We start from the raw sequence: 23,401 nt of genomic DNA, 5'->3' as shown, positions 1-23,401 counted from the left end.
CAACAAGGAACCCTCACATGCTTATATGCTTTGTAGTCAGAATTCAAAGGCTTCATCAGAAGCATAACCCGACCCTGAGCTTTAGTTCTGCTATGTGTGTGGTGTGAGTGTGTTTGTCTAGGATCAGATGCCAATACTTAAACTCACATTATGGGCACAGCAGCTACTTACACACGGCAGCCTAATTAAAGGAATAAACTTCCCCTTTCTTTATGTTTTCCTGAAGATCAGTGCCATAAAGGGATTTGGTTTGGTTAAAAATTGAGAAAAATGTTCCCATATGTTTCCTTTATGCAGTAAATTAGTCAAAATCAGATAGAAAATGGTCACAATTTTCATCAGGAATCTATAGCTACACAGTATTTGCTGAACACCACTGCAAATAAAGAGAACTCTATTTTGAAAATAATGATATTATAACAAACACATAATCATAATTTCCATTTCGGTTTTGAAGAAGCACAAACACACATGGAAACAATAAAGCATCTGAGGCACCTTTGAGCTTTCAAGTCTCAAAAACAAGAATCACTTTCAAATAGAAAGTAGCTCATCTTCAAAGTTTAACATACAAGAGGAGAATAAAGCTAATACCACTTCAACTCCAAACTTTAATCAGATTACTTCATATCAAGGTAATCTAGATCACAAGCATGGTAACAGCCAAGTTTAAAGTACTTTTCATCCTGAAACACTACTTAAATTACATTACTAAAATAATTTCATGAAATAAATATTTTCCCATGAAACCTTGAATCCAAATCAGCAAATTTCAATCAAGAAGTACTGAGAAAAATTATCAAAAGATACAAAGTAAAAAACTACTTAGTAACTGAGGCCCTAGGAGGGAAATTGGCCCAGGCATGGAGTTGGATCCAAACTCAGTTTGGTATTAACAAAACACTCATGGAACCGTCATGGCCCACTGGAAAAAGGACAGCTCATTTTATAGATGAGGAAACTGACCCAGGGAGATATGGTGGTGACACATCAGGGAGTGACCTGGATAGCCTTGGTTTTCAATTTTTACTTCGCTAGAATGTGTCCCAGATTTGTCCTGATTTATTTTTTGTTTGGAAGAATTTGGTTCTGATAGAGATAGGTTACATGACTTACCCTGACCACACAGCTAGATCGAATACTGCAGGGTCTCGAACTAGCTCCATTATCACTGACTCTCAAGGGACAAAGCCTGGGTTGGGCCAACCCTGGGCTATGGCCACAAAAAGCCTCTTAGGGAACAGTAGGTGGCTAGGTACTAATCATGAAGGCAGCGCAGGGACTAGTCAGAGGAAGGGCTGGGAGACTCCTACCCTCCTAAACTTCAAAATAATTTTCCTCACTAATTTGTCTTTTATACAGATGGCCCTATATGCACATATTTAAAAAATCAAAAAGTGTATTAAAATATCCACATTATTTTAAAAAATCCCCATACCTATGGATCCCATTAGAACATTGGTTTTAGTGGAACTTTCCTACACACACAAACACACACACACACAAACACACACACACACGATGAGACAATAAGAAGATGGAAACAAACTCATTTCTGAAACTTACAAGATTTAAAAGACATTTTCTCCACCTCCATTTTCTGGTGTTTGTTCTCTCAGTAGCTTTTGATTTATAGCTATTCATAGTATCTATTTATTAATTTACACTCTACTCAATTCCAAAAAGATGTGAGGTGCTATCACATATAGTACCTAAAATATACGGATAATTGAAATCTATAATTAATTTTTAAAAAGTTATGTAACTGAACAAGCACTGTTCGAGAAGCCGAGAGATCTGGGTTCCAGTTCTAGTTCCTTATTCAACATCAGAGTACACACTGAATTTAAGCTTTTATTTGCTCACTTGTTAAATAATGTTGATTACCTAGACAATTGCTAATTATAAAATTCTGTGGAACTGTGTATTTCTAGGTCAGCATTTCACAAAACTTTTTCTGAGGCATGCATAGGTCTTTTGAGTGGAGGTGAGGTTTTGGGGTAGATAAGCATTGGGATTTTGTTTATTGGTTACTTTATAGACTTCTGCACCCTTTCTTCTATACTAGCATAACCAATCCTATTTGTCCAGAGATGGAGAATGAACAAATTTAAATAGCATCTAGAACTTAAGCGCTCAACAAGTGTTATTTATTAACTAGAATCAAGCATACATTGAAACCCTACTACATGCTCAGAAGAACCATGGGGTTTCACAGAGAAGACTTGGAAAATTCTTGAACTAGATGATTCTTAAGTCCAAATATATCACGTGAATATGATTCCTTCCAATTTTGCCTGGTATTTTGGTTACCACAGCTCATCATTGAAATGAACTCTCAGGCCAGCAATCTCTGTACTATATGGTAACATGCTTTGGCCGATTTCAGAGTCACAGAATCTTAAAGTGTGAAAGTGATTTGCTACTTAGGGCTGAGTCAGGGCTCAGTCATTCAGCATTACATTAGAAAATAAATGATAAGAAATAATTTAGATGAATGAGGTTGGAATTATGTGGTTGCCCACTTGATTTAGAACTCATCTTACAAATGAAAAATATATACCCCATTAGCTTATAGGGTATGAGACTATGAACCCCTTTATGTCGGTAGATGTCTGCTGTTCATCTTTGTAACCCTTGATTGTTAGATGAAGAATTAAGAAATAATACTTATTGCATGCTTAGTGTACTGTTTTAAAAATTTGGACAAGGCTTCATGAACAAGGTCATATTTGAGCTTAAACTTAAAAGGTGCATATGAGTTCACTACATAAGAGACAAAGGAGTAAGCCAGGTAGAGAGAACAGTATCTGCAAAGGCACAGATATCTGAAGGTAGTAAATTTGGAATGGCGAGTGGTTCACAGTGGCTGCAGGTTAAGGTGACTGTGAAAGAGTGGCCAGCAATAAAGGTGGGCAGAGAGGAAGCAGCTATATCATGAAGGGCCTGGGAATACGAATATGCATGTGTAAGTATTACATCCCGGAAGATAAAGAAAGAATGGGAGGGGTCCACCTCTGTATGTATTATATGGAGAAGGTGGTTGTTGGTTTTTAACAGAATATTGTTGATGGTTATCTTGTGTAGGAAAAAAATATAAAAATTATACTGAACATTGAGTATCTTTTGATATCAGATACCAGAAAAACATAAATTTTGGGTGCTCAACGTGATGTAACCACAAAAATCTCTTGATTCCTAATATTTGTTGAATTGTGTCTGCTTAATTAAGCAAAGCAACGTGAGCCAATGAAGATTAGATTTGCTATTTTCTTAAGGAAATGGCCTTCAGAGTGAGAAAACCAGTAAAAATTAAGCCCTATTTCTGCTGTACCAGGTTGGGTGAATGAGCTGTGAAAGGTACAATCAGTTCCAATGGCCTACAGGAGCTGACTGGGGAAGGGAGATGAAGGGCGAGAGTTCAATGGCTGGCATGTCACAAGCACCCTGTTAGGAGGAACTGCTGGGGCACGGGTGGTGCAAAACTCCTCTCACTGCCCCTCCCATTCTTCACCTAAGCAGGCTTTCAGGGTAGACCAGACAGCACGGCCAGGTCCCACTTCCAGAAGCGCCATGAATACAGCCTCTACTGCCAACCACATCTCTCCATCTAGAGGTACACAGCCTATGGCCACATCCTGCCCCAGAGCTAACAAGGAAACAGAATGGGTGGAGACCAAAGCTGGCTGTGTTGCTTCCTTCTTTAACTTCTCTATCTGAAAAACCTGACAAATACGTTTTTTCTTTGCTTTTTAAGTTCCAGAAATGCAAAGTACTCAAACTGCTAGAACCATGAAGGTGGGTAAGGAATGATTTTTTTTACATCATTCATCCTTGCCCACATTTCTCCTGCTGATTCAGAGGAACCATCTGCATCAGCTTGCTAACGAGTTTGGATATGGTTCTCAGGGTGATGGGAAGCCAGTGAAGGTCGTTAAGCAGGGGAGTTATATTATATAATCAGATTTGTGATTTAGAAAGGCAGCTCTGGCAACAGCAGGGACTGGAGAAAGCAGACACTGTAAAGAAAGAGGTCAGTCTGAGGCCTCTGTAATAGTCTAATTGATGGCAAAGCTCTGGCCTGCTGTGGTGGCTGTGGACGAGGAAGCTGAAGAGCTGACAGAGTTGGGGAGGTAGAAGGAAATGGTGGAACTGGAGGTGATGCCAAGGTTTCAGGCCAAATGGTTGGAAGGCAATGTTTCCCACCTAAAAGTGAGGTAGTCTCATCATTTAATCTGGTACTAAGTGAAATGAGATTGTAGACCAAGGAGTTTAGTATTTTCAGGATTTTGGCATATATTCTCAAAGTAAACCCCAAAACAGTTATATTAGTTGGCCGTTTTAGGAACTGCATATCAGAGGCAGCACAGCAAAATGGTTCCTCATACTGCAGCCAGCAAGAGTTCAAATTCTGGCTCTGCCAACTAATAGCTTTGTGATTTTTGCTGAGTTACTAAACTTCTCTGTGCCTATTCCTCAACTCTAAAAAGATAAAAATAATAAAAGCTAAGTATGACGAGGCTTAAATTAGTTACTATGAGTAAGGGATTTAGATGGTGTGTACTCATGTAATAAATATTGTTTTCTCTGACTTATCAAAAATCATTATGGAAGAAGTAAAACGTCCATTTCAAAGAAGTGGAATCTCAGCTGATTTTTTTTTTCTTGCGTTCAATATTATGTTGTTCCAATATTACAACAAAAAAGCTGAAGAAAACAAACTTTTTTACCTGAGAACACTCATAAGAGAGAGGTTAAAACAAATTCTCCGGCACAGAAGTACTCTGAGGTTCAGTCATTTGAAGACCACAGTGCTTGCTTATAAATAGAATATTAAAACAAGGAAGAGCAATTTTCTTCTTTCGTCTTCCCTTATTGCCTAATTTTCCTCTCATGCCATTTGCATAATGGATAAAAAGGCACCATTATGCAAATGAATGATGGGGCTGTAAGGTTGCTGAAGCCACAAGGCTGGCTTTAGATGAAGAGAAGCTGCCACAAAGCCCTCCAGCAGCCACGTTCCAGCAGACTGCTTCACTAGCTTGGTTCCAAAAGATAGAGGAAAACCCACGAAGACCATAGGTCATTAATTTCCATTTGGTTTATTTTAAAAGGGCCACTACAGATACTTTTCTGAAGATCAGTACAAAATATGGATTGTCAGCATTAGAGTATGTAAGTTTAACTTTACAGTATATATTTTAAATGGGAAAATGAGTACTATGTACAAATCTAACCATTTAAAGCATATGTTTTGCTTTAAAAGAAGAAGCTGACCTTTGCAATGTGGAATAAGCCTCTGTTCTTCTAGCGTGAGAATTCCCTCATAACAGGTGCTCTAAGCAGTCTCCAAATGTTGCACAAATATTCCACAGGCATAAAAAGTTGTTTGAAATACCAAGATATTAGTGGATTTTCAAAAACTTCATGCTGTTAAATTGAGCTAAATTTATCTTTAGAAGGTATCACCAAAACAGACATGTTATTTCTCTTGGAGTTGTAAACTGATTGAAACTTTAGAATAATATTTACTTTCTCATTCTACAAATACAATGAACAATAATTCTAAGCAAAATTACTGGATGAATTGTCTTGTCTGAATAAATCATCAGAAAAGAATTTCAAAACTAACTTCAAAACATTCCCCCCAGATTCTTAGATTATAGCCTAGGGAGAAAAAGACCGAGGCTAAGGAAATAAAGTGACCTTTATTTCTAGCATGGATTCTTTGACAAACCTTGGCTTTTCCCAAATCACTTTTTTCAGGAACTTTTAAAAAAAGTTCTACTCATATGATACAGGCACACTTCAACATTTAGCATCTGACTCCCCCGTGTTACTTCAAGGGCATACAATGCTGATTCACCTTCAGTTCAAGAAAAAGCTGCATCCACTTACTTAAGCAACAGTGGCTGCAAAGAGCTATGTAGAAAAATAGTTTAAAGAAAAGATAAACCATAATGTAAAAATATTAACAGGATAAAAGTCACAAAGAAGAAACACCTAATCAACAAGATGATGAACCTTCAATCAGGTGAAAAGAATACCATAAACATTACACATACCTAGTTTTAGAGCAGAAGGGGTTACTTCAATCTCCCCACCAACTGGTTTAAATGCAGCCAGTTGGGAAGCCACTTCTGTCTCAAAAGCATCTGGGCTCTGCCGTTCTGCAGGGTTTCCACTGGGGCTCTCAATCTTGTGGAGTGGTTCTTGTTCTTCAAACACAGCAATCAGCTACAAACAAATCCAACAACACTAATTAGTTTGTAGGACATGCATACCACACGGACACTATCTAGCTGAATGAGATCTTTATTTGGTTTCAAAGAAAATCGCCTCATCAAACTTAAAACGTTAATGTTACTATACCACAACTCTTAATTTTTCAATAATATTATGTCTATAAGCACTATGGTCAAGAAATAATACTGGTTTATTCATTTGTTTATTTTGTCTATTACTGAAAAAGAGAACCAATTTTGGCTCACTCTCTTAAAGGAATGAAATGGCTGCTTCCCCTTCCCACTACCCCACCTTCCCTAATATGCCTAAAAGGACTTCATTGTCTCTTTATTAAAGAGTGCTTCCAAAAACCAAAGTTGAACATGCGTTGAACTTTGCATATTCAATTTGTGCTTATCTTGCATAAATAGGTATCCCATTTTTGTGCATGTCTTTAATTTTGTTCTTTTCCTTCATGATTGACTCCGTGTTGACTGGTTTAAGTCCAATGGAATGCTAAGTCCAATACAACTCAACATCATTACTTTTAATCTAATTATATGTCAATTTTATTTTATGTGAGAAGTATGCTTTTCACCGTTAATATAAAAACTCTTACCTGTCCATTTCCAAGTCATTTTTTTCATTAAAATAAGGGCAAGATACCTTTAAAAATTCAAGTAATCACACAGACACTACTGTATAGGCAGTGAGGACAGCTCTGCTGAAACTGCACTTGTGGCCAACAGACAGCACCAACATTCAGAAACTTCATGGGTTTCTCATCAGCTGATGTAGAGAAGTCCAAATGTGACTACACGAGGCAGCTCAAAGATGCTACTGTCATTCCAAAAAGTGCAATGTGTGTAAATGTAAAAACCGGTTGTACATCTTTAGATATTTTCTGTTCATTAAGTAAAACAAACCTACTTATGATTCAAGCATTTATTCAGGAAAGACACTCAAAGCCCCATTCATAGGGGAACCCTGTTGGCAATAGTATTAATAACAGAAGTGCAGGGTTAACCAATCAAAACATCAAAAATTTCAAGTTCGGTCTTTCAAAAGAAATGAATACAATTAGGGATATGCAAATTGGCCATTCAAAAATAATTTTCAAAATTGACTACTCATTTCCAGTATGGAGACTTCTTTAATTGGAAAATCCAACAATCCTCTTGCCACAGAAAAGAAATGCTACTCCCAAGGCATTATTTTTAATTCTTGAAATTAAGCACATGCATTTTCTATTTGTAACTGGCAACACTGATGAACTTATTTGAGATAAGACTTAAATAGATTAATAATGAAAGATTATTCTAGTATAAAAAGAATCAGTAGAACTATATCTTTCTCATCATCCAGCCAGAATGAGTTTAACACTTTAAATCTTGAGAAGGAAAATGAAATCAGTTTTTTAATGTGGTGGATGTGTGATTTTCATCACTATTTCTGTTATATAATAACTTCAATTTTGTGTGTATTCATGAATTCTGACATATATTAGTAATGTTCATTTTAACATTTAACATACCTATCAACTAGGCAATGGCATATCATTTTGGTACTATGAACAGTTTAGTGTAAGTTAAGAGTTTTATCTTACTCTTCTTTCATATGACATCCTTAACTCAGTATAACCCTCATGTGCCTTAAATATTGGAAAAACGAGAAAAAATAGAACATCAACTAGAAGTATAATACAAAAACTTAAAAGTGATAACTCATAAAATAATTATTTTTTTCTTAAGATACTTTACTGTTTTCCACACATTTTATCCACACAAGTATACAGTGTATGCAGGAAGAATATTATACCCATTTATCAAATGGTAGAACAGAGTAGCTCCAAAATTTTGTTTCCCAAGGTCACTGACTAAATGGTAGCTGGTAGTAGAATCTAGTCTTTTTAATTTTCAATCCAGAGAAAGTATTTTGCTCTACTGTAGCTGTTTTCCAAAAAGAAAACTGTAAAAAGAGAGGCTACACTGAAGAATGTCTGTAATTTGTCCATAAGGGTGTTATGCCCTAAAGAATGTGCACTCCACTCTTTGGAGGCACAGGCAATACATCACTTTTCTTGAAGATTATAATAGTAAGACCTGATGCTCCCCAAATCTCATAAGCTCTGATTAAAATCATTGCTTAGATTGTTTCCCAGTTAGCACCTAGTTATCCTGAATGGATGAAAAAGTCCCTACTCCTGGAAGAAGAGGACCAGCTGCTGATCTGTCACAGCTCTCATGGTTGCTTGCTGAACAGACTCTGCGTCTAGTGTTCATCTCAACATCTACAATATACACAGACTTACGCTTGTTTCAACATTGATAATTGGTTTGAATCATACGTTGCAGGTCCTTGTTAAACAGATTACTTCAGTCATCTGAACACCTACATTCCTGGGTAGCAGACTCCTCAGAAGACAGTGTTACAGAGACTCGTTAATTAACATAAACCACTCTTCTAGTCCCTCAACAGAAGGCATGCTGGTTTTTAAAGAATCCTGTGCGTGGAAATGGCCTTCCCTCCTTGCCTTTAAACCCATTCAAAGTTATCTTTCCCACAGAGATGCATTGAACATGAAGGAGGAAATTCTATTTAAAAAGCTTTTGTGTTAAGGTTTCGCTTAGAGTAAACTTGTATGGCATGTGGGAGAACTTTCCCTGACACCTCAGGGGCTGCAGTAACCCACACCCTACACAAAATGCAAACCGGCAACGTTGGATTGGATGATTGCTCCTCTGCTGCCTTCTCTCTCCTTCTGATCTGCCCTCCAGTCTCCTTCTATGATGCCAGTGTCCTTGTGCCACCTACTGCAGTGCTGGCATTTCCAGGAGACTCCATAATCCAAAATGATCTGTTCACACAATCTTTACTTCCAGTCAAAACTCCTGTTCCCGCAAGACCTCTGTCAGTATTTAAGCATCTAATCCCCAGATAGACACAGGAAGGTCAGTCTACGAATATGCTACAAGTTCTCCCACCAAACCAATGACCTTCTCAGGATCCACTTACCACAGGTCCCATCCCATTTTTTGCCTCCCCTCTGAAGCAAAAATTTGAAAGAGCTGTCTACACAGCAGTTTCCAATATCTCTCCTCCCATTCTTTAATGAAGCCACTCTAGTCAGGCTCTCACCCCTCAACTCCACTGAAACTGCTCTTATCAAGATCAAAAACAGTCTCTAGATTCCTAAATCTCAAGGTGCTTCTCTGGCTTTACTTCAGGACACAGGTGATCACTGCCTTCTCAAAGTACTTTCTGCACTTGGATTCCAGGGTACCAGTCTCTTGGTTTACCCTTATTTCTCTGGGCCCTCCATCAAGTTTTCTTTTGGTTTTTCTTCTTCATCTTCTGGATTTGGTCTCCAAAAATGTTGAAGAGCATATGTCTAAATTTGTTTAGTGATATCATCTGTTTCACGGGTTAATATAACTCTATAGGCTGATAAATTCAAAATTTTAAGTGGTGCAACCCAGCCCTTCTGTAACTCCAGGCTCATTTCCTAATCTAACAAGTCAAAAATGGAAAAAGTGACCTTCCAAAGCTCTTTCCACAGTTCTTTACATCCCAATTAATGGTAATTCATCTTTCTAAGTTGCTCAGGTCAAACACCTTGTAGCAATCCTTCAACTCTCTCTCCCTCCCCTCTCCCTCTGTCTCCCATACACTATTTGACCACTTCTCAGGACCTCCACTGTCACCAATTTGGACCCAGCTACTATATGTTTCTTAACAGCCTCCTGACTAGTCCCCTTGTTTCTACCCACTGCCTCTTCCCCCTGCGCGCAACACAGCAGCCAGACTGACCTTGCTAGCACGAATTGGATCACGTGTCTCCTCTGAGGAGACTCCTGTAATACTTACCCACCTCACCTGAAGAAAAGCCTAAGTCTCTGCAATGGCTCATATGGTCACTTGCTCTTATTTCTGACCACATGTTCTGCCGATCCCACCCCCTGTTTTCAGTACTGCATCCAGCTGCACTATTGTCTTTACACCCGCCTCAGGGTCTTTGCATTTTCTGTTCTCTCTGCCACAAACAGTCTTCCACCAGACACGGGCAAGGCTTGTTCCTCGATCTTTCAGATCTTTAATCAAATGCCAGGCTTTCTGTGGCTACATTAAATTGCAGCATCTTCATTACTCCCTGTATTCCCCTCCTTTGTTTTACTTTACATCATGTGTATCATCCTGTCAGCGCCATGGCTCTTCTTATTTTATCGCCTGTCTCCGCACCTCACTAGAATGTAAGCTCCATGAGAACCCTGAGTTTGTTATTGATTGTGTATCTCCACTGGCTCGAAGAGTGAATATGCCATCATAGGTGCTTGATATATATATGCTGAAAAAAATCAGTGAAATATGAGGCAAAACAGATACTAAAATCTAATATAGCCACAAAAGATACCTAGATTTTTGATGTGTTTATAGGACATTCAATTTTTGAAATTAAATGAATGTGTATAAATGATTCATATTTAATCTTAAGATGCTCAAGGTATCATCATCATCATCATTGTTGGTTTGGCTTTAGAAATTATGGCAGATAAATTCCTCCTTTTTTATTCAACACTGGGGGAAATTGCTTCTGCCCCATCATAGTCCAAAAATGGAGATTATCTATCTTCTCTTTCCTTTTCAGGCTCACTTTCAAAAGGGGGAGTCAGCCCATTTGGTGACTGGATGAAGCACGACGCAGGCTGAATGGAGAGGTGGTGGGGTTCACAATCTGTCCCAGGCACTGCCTCACCCAGCTATCTGCCAATACACCACTTTGATTTATCTGTTGTGAAGCTTTTTAAAAGTGTCCCTTAAAGTAGCTTAAGGACAAATGTGAATAAAACTCCAGAGCAAGTGGAGACGCAGCCTGAAGAGGTGTGTCATAAGCTCAACACTGAAGTGTTCAACTTTATTTTCAAAGTCATGAAAATTTCACATTGTAGACCCTACCAGCTTTCTGTACTTCTTTTCAATATGAAAAGATTGTATGATTAAGGCATCAGGAAAGTGAGATGTTTATCTCATGATTTACCCCTGTTTGAGAGAAAGAGGTTTAGTGTCTTTCTCAGGAACACATCTACCTTCTAAACAGGATTTAGGAAAACACATGGAAATAAATAAATTAACATGGTATGTGTGAATTATTTTCAATAACTAGATATTAATTGCCAAGGCTGACTGGTGTTCCCAATTCAAAGATTAGGCACTAGCTTTGTTAAGGGTATGCATTCACCCCTGCGTTACCCACGGGTGATCTGAAAGGAACATCTGAAACTAGGATTCTCCTAGAAAAAAAGTGATATCCATAAACCTTATTTTAGAAAATCATTCCATATTTTTCTCATTCCTTTACCTTGTAAAGGTAAAAAGAATAGAAAAATCAACAAGAACAACAAAGAAACACTTTTACACTGTTGGTGGGAATGTAAATTAGTTCAGCCATTGTGGAAGACAGTGTGGCAATTCCTCAAGGATCTAGAACCAGAAATACCATTTGACCCAGCAATGCCATTACTGGGTATATATCCACAGGAATATAAATCATTCTTCTATAAAGACACATGCACACACATGTTTATCGCAGCACTATTTACAATAGCAAAGACTTGGAACCAACCCAAATGCCCATCAATGATAGACTGGATAAAGAAAATGTGGCACATAAACACCATGGAATACTATGCAACCATAAAAGAGAATGAGTTCATGTCCTTTGCAGGAACATGGATGAAGCTGGAAACCATCATCCTCAGCAAACTAACACAGGAACAGAAAACCAAACACCGCATGTTCTCACTCGTAAGTGGGAGCTGAACAACGAGAACACATGGACACAAGGAGGGGAACATCATACACTACACCGGGGCCTGTCAGGGGGTGGGGAGAAAGGGGAGGGAGGGCATCAGGACAAATACCAAATGCACGTGGAGCTAAAAGCCTAGATGATGGGTTGATAGGTGTAGCAAACCACCATGGCACATGTATACCTATGTAACAAACCTGCATGTTCTGCACATGTATCCCAGAACTTAAAGTAAAATTTAAAAAAAATTTAAAAAGAACTTTGGATAATTTACAACATCCATGACCCATAATAACAGATCTGATCAAAAGAGCCATGTACTCAGCTATTTCACTCTATCAGTATCCCTTCCAGGACTCAGATCTGTTTTTATTCTAAAACACTAAGGTTATTATAATCAGTATCACTAGTAAAGGTGTGTGTGAACATGTGAGTATTTTAGGGAGTGAGAAGGAATGGGGTAGAATGCTAACTTCCCTTGATATATCCCTAACATGCCCAAATGCTGAGCATAGAGGCTGGCACACAATGAAAGGTTAAATTTAATTTCTTTTCCTACCATAGCTATCATTCTCTGGCTTCCAGACTGAGTCCCACTTGACTTGTTTATCCCTATCCTGCTTTTACTTTGTTGTTTCTCTTTAATCTCTTCATCACAGGACTGACAGAGGAACACAAAAAGTACCAAGATCAAACACAACCAATAGGTAATTTCTGCTTTTCTTTTATTCTTGTTCTTCATCATACAAGAACACACAACCCTCAGACAATACAGTACTGTATCACTCTTCTGCCTAGCAGTACACGGTTTGTGCTGTCTGGTCTTTGCCGACCATAACTTGAAGCAATATACCAATGCCTTCAGCTTCTATGCCGACAAGTAAATATTTTAACAATAAATGCCATGAAGAACATTTATTGCAGAGTCTCTCAATATTCATGGTGTGGTTTATTCTGTTGCCAACCTGTAGCATTCTGTCATTTTTATAGCCTGAATTTTTATAATCTGATGCTATTATCTTTTGCCTATGTAGAAAATAAAAAAGAATCATCCAAATGCTACAGAGTACAATAAACTGTATTTATAATGGCATTTTTATTCGTGATTACACTGAGAAATATGTGGCTCTATTTTAATTACATGTCAAGTGAACTAATGTACTACTAAGAAAGGCTTATTTGCCACATTGAGTTCTTTGGGTTAAACTGTTGAACTAAACAATGTATTGATATTTTTTACTGTTTCCTACATATTCCATGTTACCAACTACCAAGTTAAATTAAAAGACAAAAAAAAAAAAACCCAGTATCCTATAAAATAAAATTGGAATCATTTGTCTCAAATCTTAATAAACACAATTAAATCTAAGTAAGACTGAGAAATTACAACAAGTTCACAAGTAGAGTAAAACACATTATCACCTTTGGGAAGGGAGTGAAATGGCAGAATTTCATTTAAATGTATGCATCTGCTTGTAACTAAATAACAATTGGCTATGTGAGCTGATTTTTATGCCACTTTAAACAAAGGTTTCAAAGTATGGTCTCTTCCTTCATAGGATTTTGACAGCTCGCTGAAAGCATTTAATCCAGATTTTAAAAATTAGCAGGCCCACATTAGCATCTTCATCAGATGCAAGCATCAGCTCTAGCATCATCAAAGCAGGGACATAACAGCTCTGATTCTCAGAAAGTTCAACTGACAGTCAGTAAATGAGATAAACTTATTTTCATTTCCTCCCCAAACTGAAAATCCATAACCAGAACCTTTATAAACTTTACAGCTTTAAACATTATTCTGAAGAAAATAACATGATTTATTCAACTGTACTGAAAACCCTATTTATCCTGATCACTTTTTAAAGATGCATCTGCTTGAATTGTCCCATAATAACAAAAATACGCCCTATTAAATAACCACCCATATTTCAGTCAAATATACATCTACTTCTTTTAAATTATGTAGTATGTTCCTAAAGAAGCCAGATACACATTAAACCCATCTTATATTGAATCACATTTTCTTCTCTGACTTGAATTAAAATTTCAAAGATGATATGTTATCCCTTGACAAGTTGAAGAAAGTTTTGAATTTGTGTCTGCTGTATTATTTACTTTCTTTAGGGACAATCACTCACTATTCATTAAACAACATTCACAACTCACATCTAATATACAAAGGGGAGGCCTGAGAAGCCCTTGTCTCTGTGCCCTTCACCATCTCTAGCAGTGGTAGGGCAAAGGGTGCCATGGAAGAGGTCAAGTGGCATCCATAAAGCCCTTCTCCGAGAGATATCTAGAGATTAACTATGGTAAAAGCAAGTCAGAACAAAGCAGGGAGAAGTTTCAAGCATCACAGAATAACATGAATGCTAGAAAGTTTAAAAACTCAATATACCTGCCTTGTCAATAACCTTCTTGCTTCCCAAGAATTGCACATAATTAAAAAAAAAAAAAAAAAAAAAACAGACACATGCAAAGGTGGAAGATAACATACTTGAGTTAAACTGTCTGGAAAATTCTCAAAGATGATCCCAATTTACTAGGTGGCCTCACGTGCCATTTCCCCAATGTATCACTAGCTACATAGACTAATTCTTTCCAATCTCTAGGGCTTTGAAAATCTTGGGAGGAAATGAAGACACAAGACAAGCTGGGATATTTAAAATGCATGGACACACATACACACACTAACACACACATACACTCACACACAAGTAGTTTTTCTTCAAGTTAATCTTAACTAAATTACATACATCTTACCTACATTTTTTAAACAATATTCTATTTGAAGCAAGTATATCCAACACTAGAAGACATAAAATAGTATATGGAAAATATTTCTAAATTATAAAGCACTACATACATTTACAATACTGTAACATCCATATTCAATATTATTTAACTAGCTCCATTTCATTTTCCCTCCTTCCCTACAACTTCTACTCTCTAACCAAACCAAAGGTAGAATCATCTCAGAAATATACTCTTTGGCAATCTCTCAGTCGAAGCGTAATGCTGCCACCGCCATCCACAGGTATGTCAATAAATCCTTGAAGGCAATAACTTATTGGAACCTAAGGCTGGTTTATTTCTGCAAAGATCATTCTCCAACAATTAAATAAGCCCAAGGAGCATGGCAAGGGCCTGGGTGTGCTTCTGACTTCCAATCTGGCCCCCTGACATTTAACCATAACACTATTGCCAAAGTGGTCTTTCCAGCATACAGATCTGGGTGTGGTCTTGGCCCAGCTTCAAGTTCTTCATCATACATTGTCAAGACTTTCGAAATAAAGTTTAAGTCTGCCATAATTATCTGCACCAGGCTCTCCAGTATCCCACAGTGCTACGTCCACGACTGTATCATCACCTGTCACATAGCATGAAGGTCTTTGGTATACTTGTCCCTACCTATATGTCAACAGTAAGCACTTGAAACTATGGGTCACATCATTAAAAATATTTCTCAAATACTTATATAGCCCTTACTATGTGCTAGGCACTGTATTAAGTGCTGAAATGTATTATTTTGTTTCATACGCATAAGAAATCCTATGATAAATCCACTGTTATTCCCATTTTACAGATGAAAAAACTGAAGTACAACTGACTTTATATTCCAAGCTCCAAGTACGTTACTTGGCACATGGGAAAAAATTGCTTAGGTAAATGAACGATCTACATTTTCTGCTATATCCAAGCAGGAGAACAAAGCCTGTGTCATATGGATATCTTCACTTCGGTGTGAACACCATCTCCCTACTCCTGACTTTTCCATCCTGTTAGGGATAAAGGTCATCTTCATGCCACATACATTCCTATGCACAGCAAAATAGCTTCTGTCCATCTGTGAGGTTCAATGTAAAATTGCATTTAACAATTGCCACATCCATCTAAAATCTACTAATATTATGATTCCAACCTTGTCTCCTGGTGGACTACATATACGTATTTGATTTTCTTCCAGAGGAATTATTTGGAAATTGTAAAACAAATTTGTGCATTAACATACCTAGTTTTGAAACAAACACAACTGTACAGTGTTCTCCATGATGACTGACTGTTAGAAGAACGCTGCTTATTTGTACTAATGACTGCAATCCAGGGTGTATTGCTTAATTTTGTGGATTAATGAGTAAGCAATCAAATGTGATTTTAAGTCATGAATATAACAAACATACTATTCATTTATTTTGACAAGTATTTTAATTTATGAAACTTGGCTACAAATAGAGCAGACTATTTTGTAAAAGAACCTTTCTGCTTTTAAGACAACTCAACAGCTCTCAGATAATAAACCTCTGCAGAGAATGGTGACAAAGCCACCACCTTCTAAAGACAGATCAAGAACTGACAGGTTGATAGAAAAAAAAAATCTTACTATATCATTAAACATTTCAAAGAGATGGATTTTGCATATACTTGAGCTGTATGAATATCTTTAGGGTTTGCAAACCACACTGAATGTTCTGACTAAACTAGGTCAGTGCCGGTCAGAGTAGATGCAATGGGCATAATTGTCCCCTGGCCTGCCACCTTGATAGCCTATTACACAAGTTTTGGCAGCTTCATATGTCCTGGGGTGGCCTCATATTCCAGGCCAGAGATCCCCCAAGGTCAGGTAAGGTAGCAAGTGGACTGCAAATATGGAGAAGGTCACAACCCCCTGAAAATTAGCTGGTGATTAATTGGTACTACATTTCACCAGACTGGTTAGGGAACTGACTCTTTAGCATGAACACATTTAGCAAATTGGCCTACGCTCCCGCTGATTGACCTCATGACAGGTCCAATGATGTTCTACCTTCTCCAGCATTTCATGACAGCTGAGCAACTGGTGGAGACTACAGAAAGGTCAGCATACAGCCTGATTGAAGGATGAGGAAGCACTTCCCTTAAATATTCCATTTAGACTCCCCTGTCATGGATGACAAGGCTTCAAAGCCGATATTTAAAAAAATTAACACTGCAACTGCAGGTAGGTTTAGCTGCTGAACTCCTTCTGTCTGAGTCGAAGTGCTAACCTTTTCCTTTAGCTTTTAATTGCTCTATATCTCCTTAACTAGTGATAATATGGCCAACCCTGATGGGATAGGTGTTGACTTTGGGAGCATCTAAATGACAAGATTTATAATTATGATTGTGGGTGTATTAAACCAACATAGAATGATGCCCCGCTAATTGGGGTCTGAAGACAAGAAAGCTGGGGTCCTTGCTCCTTCCTCTCTGTTATAAGTGGTGTGGTACCTCTTTTCTAGAAATAGTTGACATTCTGGGTCTTGTCTCTAATTGTAGACAGTCTTTGTGAGTTAGTTTTAAATTTATAAATTTAACACAAAAGGCCTTCCAAAAGCACCTAAAATATGAGCACATAAAACTATGACTTGTTTCTAAATCCAAAATTGAAATACATTGAGCATACTTATGGCAAATAATGGAACACAAGTGTTGAAATTAGGACTGGACCCAAAAATCCAGGTTGCTGTGACCATTGGCAATACTGGGTTTCCAAGGTCAGTCCTCAACCTAATACTCCCAGACCTAACGGCCACTTTTGTACTTTACTACTTTTGGTGTTTATGGTTTCTAAGCAAAAAGAAAAGTGTAGGGGCAAGATGTGAGGATTATAAACTCCCCCAGATCCCCCCAGCAAATTGTGTCTGTAGTGTGTCTGTGTGTTAGAGAGAGGAAAAAATGAACAAAACTTCAAAAGGATTAAACTTTGGTGCTTTCCCTCTAGTCTTCTTTCTCTCTTTCTCTCTCTGTGTATGTTAACAAATATATGTCAATTCACAATGCATAACACACAATTTTGTTTCTGACATTTTCAGTTACTATTTTTCTTAAGAGCAACTTTCTCTAATTGTAATCCGTAAAGACAAAGAAAATTCATATGGTTGAATAATATTTCATAGTATATTCAGCCATCTGGTAAATAGTGTAGCATTCTCCCGTTCCACACATACGAAAGTATAGGCTGTCTTTGCATAGTCCTAATACTAAGTGTTATTTCTAATCATTACTAATTTTGCATATAAAATTATATCCTGTTTAAACTTCAATTATTACTAGTGATATTGACACACTCTCTCTCTCTCTCCATACGTTTTGTTTTTTTTTCAGACTCAGTCTCACACTGTCGCCCAGGCTAGAGTGCAGTGGCCGGCTCACTGCAAGCTCCACCTCCCGGGTTCATGCCATTCTCCTGCCTCAGCCTCCCAAGTAACTGGGACTACAGGCGCCCGCCACCACGACCGTGCTAATTTTTTGTATTTTTAGTAGAGATAGGGTTTCACCGTGTTAACCAGGATGGTCTCGATCTCCTGACCTCGTGATCCGCCTGCCTCGGCCTCCCAAAGTGCTGGGATTACAGGCGTGAACCACCGCGCCCGGCCATGATATTGACAATATTTTTATGAGCTATTTTTACTTCTCCAGTAAAGTGTCTGTTCATACTCTGCCCTTCTTTTTCACTTTGTTTTTAGTGTTTCTTATTAACATGTATAAGTACATATAAGATTTTATTTTAAATATATTGAAGTTGTCTTATTCTTGCAAATTTATTTTTTGCCTGTTTACCTTTCAATTTTGTTTACGATGTAAAATTTTTCATTACATGGTATTCCATTTACTTAAAATCCCTATTAAATCTTCAAAGCGCCCTTGTAAATAGGCACTCACCTGGAACCAGTAATATTTTATGATGGGCAAGTAGTAAAACAATGTTGGTTTCATTTAATTTACTACTTTGATAGTCCCTTAAGAGAGAGCAGGTGGGAAGTGTTTTGATTGATGGGCCTTTGGTTTTTAAATCACACATTCACATTCTAAACAAATACAGATGGATAAAAGCTATTACAATAAAAACAATGCACAAATAAAATTTTAACATTTCTATGATTGCATAATCCAAGTGTCTATCATTATTTCCTGCAAATTATTTATGTTGAAATTTCATATCATATGTCCATTACTAACACGGGGTAAATCTACTCACAAAACTCATTTTAAAAACTTTTATGTGCTTAAAGACTCCAAGCTTCCATTAGTTACTTTTCTTGTTCCCCAGAATAAATAACATTTTATGTATTTTAGCCTTTCTTCTACAATCCCCCACTATCCGGTCATCAATCATCGTTGCTGCTTTCCTGTAAACTACCTCCTTGTTCTTCAAATTGCCAAGGATTAAAAACTCTAGAAAGGATCTGACCAGTGATAGTGATGGGTTAAAAATAAAAAAAGCACGTGTCTGTGAGCATGTGTCTTTGACTCTCACCGAAGTCCTCTTTTCATCGTTTCTTGAACAGTATATTTGCCAGAATTCAGCTGGTTTATCACCCTGATGACTGCTTGCTTTGCAACCACATTTCTCTATCCTACCAAAATGGTTTTGGTTCTATTATCATCCAGTTGGCCCTGATAATCCCACCCTCATGTAAATTTCAAACTTAATATTTATTTCATCTACATATAGGTAATATATGAAACACTTCTCAAAGAATTAGGAAACATGGGTTCTCTCAGAGAGTTCATCTATTAAATAAGTAATGGTCCAGTTAGAAATACACAAAGTGAACTTAAAAATAGGCACCCAGAACAATATTTAAATGACTATATAAACAGGCTAAAGAAGTGGTGTTTCAACGAGATAACGGAGTAATAAAGTCAGGAAAATGGTGTCAGAGGTGTATTTGCTGGCAGGACTATTTTAGGTACTGTCCAGTTGAAGGGATCCACTGGATTAAGGAACAAACCTGAAGTCCCAGTGACAGAGATCTACTTACTATGAAACAGCTGACAGACACATGAAAAATCGTGACATGGTATCATCAAATTCATGCATCTAGGACCGAGTACACAACTTTAGGGGCCCAGTGTATAATGAAAATATGTAGACCTTGTTCTAAAAATGTTAAGAACTTCAAGATGATGACATTAAAGGATTAAACCAAGCATGGGCTTCTCATAAGCATGGAACCCTGAGGTCATGTGCACAGAAAGTTGGCCCTGCTTGAATTATATGACTCTCCATGCTTATTTTGGTTTCATATTTCCCAAGCAATCTCTGTGATTTGACTTCTTCCCTCAATTGTCCAGCAAGGAGAAGATACGTTGGCTAGAGATTATAAAATATCTAGTCCCCTTAGTAGGTTTTATACACCTTATAGTCCCAGTGAACCTTGCTAGTTGAAATCAGAATGCTTGAATCAAAAAATTCCAGAGCAGTGAGAAGACAGAGTTCTATACTTGGACCCCAGATGTGGTTTAATAAACAAACAAACAAAGAAACAAACAAACAAATAGGTTTCAGTATTTAGCGCCTAGGAGATCTCTTCTGCAATCTCCCCAATCTTTGAGGGGTCTCCCATTTGAACATCTAGTTCATATTTCTTCACTGAAAATACAGTACTAGCTTAGAAGACAGTTTAAGTCATAGGTAAATGATGAGATGTCTTGTTTCATTTAAATACAAAATAACTGAAGAACAGGTTATTTTCCATTGATTTCCAGGAAAACATCTCAGTTTCTTTCCAAGGTCTCCCAAGGCCCCCATAAATGGCCTGGAACTGAATGCAGCCTCCTCTCCCTGCATGCACTCAGCTGTGTTCTTCAACACTGGCCTCCTCCCACCCCACATGCTCTTGCGTCTACTGGTACTCTTCGTTAGAATCCTTCATGGTTGGGAACCTAGACTCTGCAGTCACACTGACTCAGTTCAAATCTGGGCTCACACCACTTTCTAAATGTAGGGAAGTTATTTAGCTTCTCTGAGCTTCAATGTCTTCATCTATACAATAAGGAAAAGTATAGCAGTTAACATTTATTGAATGTTTACCATATTCAAAGCAGATAGTATCAGACTGTATTATCTCACCTATTTCTCCTACCAGTGCCTGGAGGAAGTTCCTATCAATATATTCAAAATGGGGGGGGGGGGCAGGTTAGGTTTACATGACCAGTAAGTGATAAAACCAGGACTAGAAGCCATCAAACATCAGCACCTTCGCATTATTCTGTGCCTGTCTCTCAAGTTGTCGTATGAGATATGACTTTGCATAGTGCTTGGACACAAAGGAATTGCTCCTTTAATGCTAGCTATTATTGTAATCATCACTATCATTATCGATCAAAAGTCTTATTCATCCTTTAAGATCCAACTTAATTTGTATCTTGGACAGTATCTTGTATCTAGAGAGTGTTTATTAAGTGGGCATCTAACGAATAAATTTATCATACGATGTTCTAATTAGAAATAATCAAAGTCACCTTTAAGAGACCAAGCAACTCCCAGCCCAGGCCAATAGGTGACTGAATATTTGACTAATAAGATAGAATTGATTTATAAAACTTAAATAAACTAACATCTCAAAAATTTTCCAGCAGAATGTGTATCCTTTTTCAACAAATTTATAAAATGTATTTTTAAATAAAAAATGCTATTAGTAGGCATATCACCATGTCAGATGATAACTATCACACACAAAATTAAAAGGAAAACAAAGGCTGAGCACTGTGGCTTATGCCTGCAATCCCAGAACTTCAGGAGGCTGAGGTGGGAGGTCTACTTGAGCCCAGGAGTTTGAGACTAGCCTGGGCAACATGGCAAGACCCCATCTCTACAGGAAATTTTTAAAAATTAGCCAGGTGTGGTGGTGTGTTCCTGTGGTCCCAGCTACTTGGGAGGCTGAGGCATGAGGATCACTTGAGCCCAGGAGGTCAAGGCTGCAGTGAGCTGTGTTTGTGCCACTGGACTCCAGACTGGATGACAGAGACAGACCCTGTCTCAAAAAAAAAAAAAAAAAAAAAAAAGAAAGAAAGAGAAAAAGAAAGAAAGTCAAATATACTGGTTTAATTGCAAGGAGTAGAAAAAAAAAAAAAAAGACACCAATTAGAGCATAATATCCATCCCACATTTCGTACCTAGAGTTTCTACCCGTGGGATATTGATACTGGGGTTAAGAGAAATAAGTCCCATTTCCATAGAAACACAAAATAGTCTGCCATGGAAATATATCTCCAAATGTAATCTGTTTTCAATAGTTTTATCTCATAATAACATCTCTGGAGTATGGGGGAGTACAGATGCTAGCCATTCTGTGGTATCCTTTCATGCAAGTTTCGTGACTGGAAATGCTACACAGCATTTTCTCAGAAAGTACTCTAGAAAACCAGTACAGTTCATCAACTTTAGTTCAGAAAGTCTCTATTCCTATAATTTATTTTGTTTTTATAGGGGAAAAAAAGACTTGGGAAGGTTCCTGTGAGACGTGGAAAAACACCATTATCTGTCAAGGATAAACATGTTTTCTTCCCCGAACCCTTGAAGTCAGTGAAAATGGTTTCATATAGTGAATTACCAAAAGAAAAAGACCTATTTTTATTGGACTAAGACAAATAATTTCTATGAATCAAGAGGGAAAATGGAAAGTGAGTGCGGACAACCAATGGTGAACATCTGATATTGCACTTAGAAAACCCTGTAAGATCAACACTGGGGAACTGGAGAAGAGTCTGGTGGAATAGGTTCCTTTTTTTGTTTTAATGCTCATGTTTGGTCTCTGTGTGCTGGAGAAAAATTGTTTTAAATGTGTTCAGAACTGGAACGTTTTTGGCAAAGGTGAACCCATTTATCTAGTCAAATCTAAACGGAAGTCTCAAGTAAGTGCTCCATGTAACATGCAAATTATTCTCAACTGATGTAGCTAAACTTGACAAATGTACGTCCAAAATCACACAGCTTCAATGTCTTGCTTCTAGCTTAATGGGAGAAAACATCATTTATTTGTAGCTGCCAAATACTATATTCTCACTAATTTAATAAGCAGCCACCATTTTCTCTGTCTTTGAAAATTTATGTTGGTCTTTGGACAGGTCTGGCTGCCTTTTTAAATCTAGTGGTCTGTGACCATGGAAGGTTTTAGCCAAAGGGAAAATGACTCCATAAATCCTCAGAGGCTGTCTCACATTAATTTATAGTTTGAAGGCTCCAAGACCATACGAAAAGCCTTTAAACAAGAAAAATCAACACATACCAACACATATGTATTGGAAGTCATCCTACCTTACAACAGAAAGTATTCCTGAGTCTTTAGAGAGCAAAGCATGTGCAAACATAGTAAGATACAGACTTTGTAACACCTGTAGAGACCTGCGACTTAATTATTAAAAATTCTGGCCATATTATATCATGAAGCACATTAGTGCACAAAGTAGTTTTTGGTGCAAAATTATGATTATGACATTTCTGCTCTTGAATTTTGCAAACAATAGACCTATTCATCATGTCATTACTGGAAAGCAAATTAAGTTGCTTTAGAAGATGACATGTCACTTTCCTTTAGAACTCATGGTAGAGCTCTTTAAATCAAC

General features: G+C 37.6%; 1 protein-coding gene across 2 annotated transcripts in view; it reads right to left on the bottom strand.

Moving 5' to 3' along the window:
- PARD3B (par-3 family cell polarity regulator beta) overlaps positions 1 to 23,401 on the bottom strand; it is a 1,146,560-nt gene that overhangs the window by 677,350 nt on the left and 445,809 nt on the right. For both annotated transcript variants that reach the window (XM_010352639.2, XM_030916822.1), the window contains exon 3: positions 6,066 to 6,237. In XM_010352639.2, coding sequence (XP_010350941.1) covers positions 6,066 to 6,237 — 172 coding nt within the window. The remainder of the gene's footprint in view (positions 1 to 6,065; positions 6,238 to 23,401) is intronic.

Source organism: Rhinopithecus roxellana, chromosome 14 (genome assembly GCF_007565055.1).
Source record: "Rhinopithecus roxellana isolate Shanxi Qingling chromosome 14, ASM756505v1, whole genome shotgun sequence".
Taxonomy (NCBI): domain Eukaryota; kingdom Metazoa; phylum Chordata; class Mammalia; order Primates; family Cercopithecidae; genus Rhinopithecus; species Rhinopithecus roxellana.
Note: the sequence above shows the minus strand (reverse complement) of the source record. Positions and strands in the feature narration are given on the sequence as shown.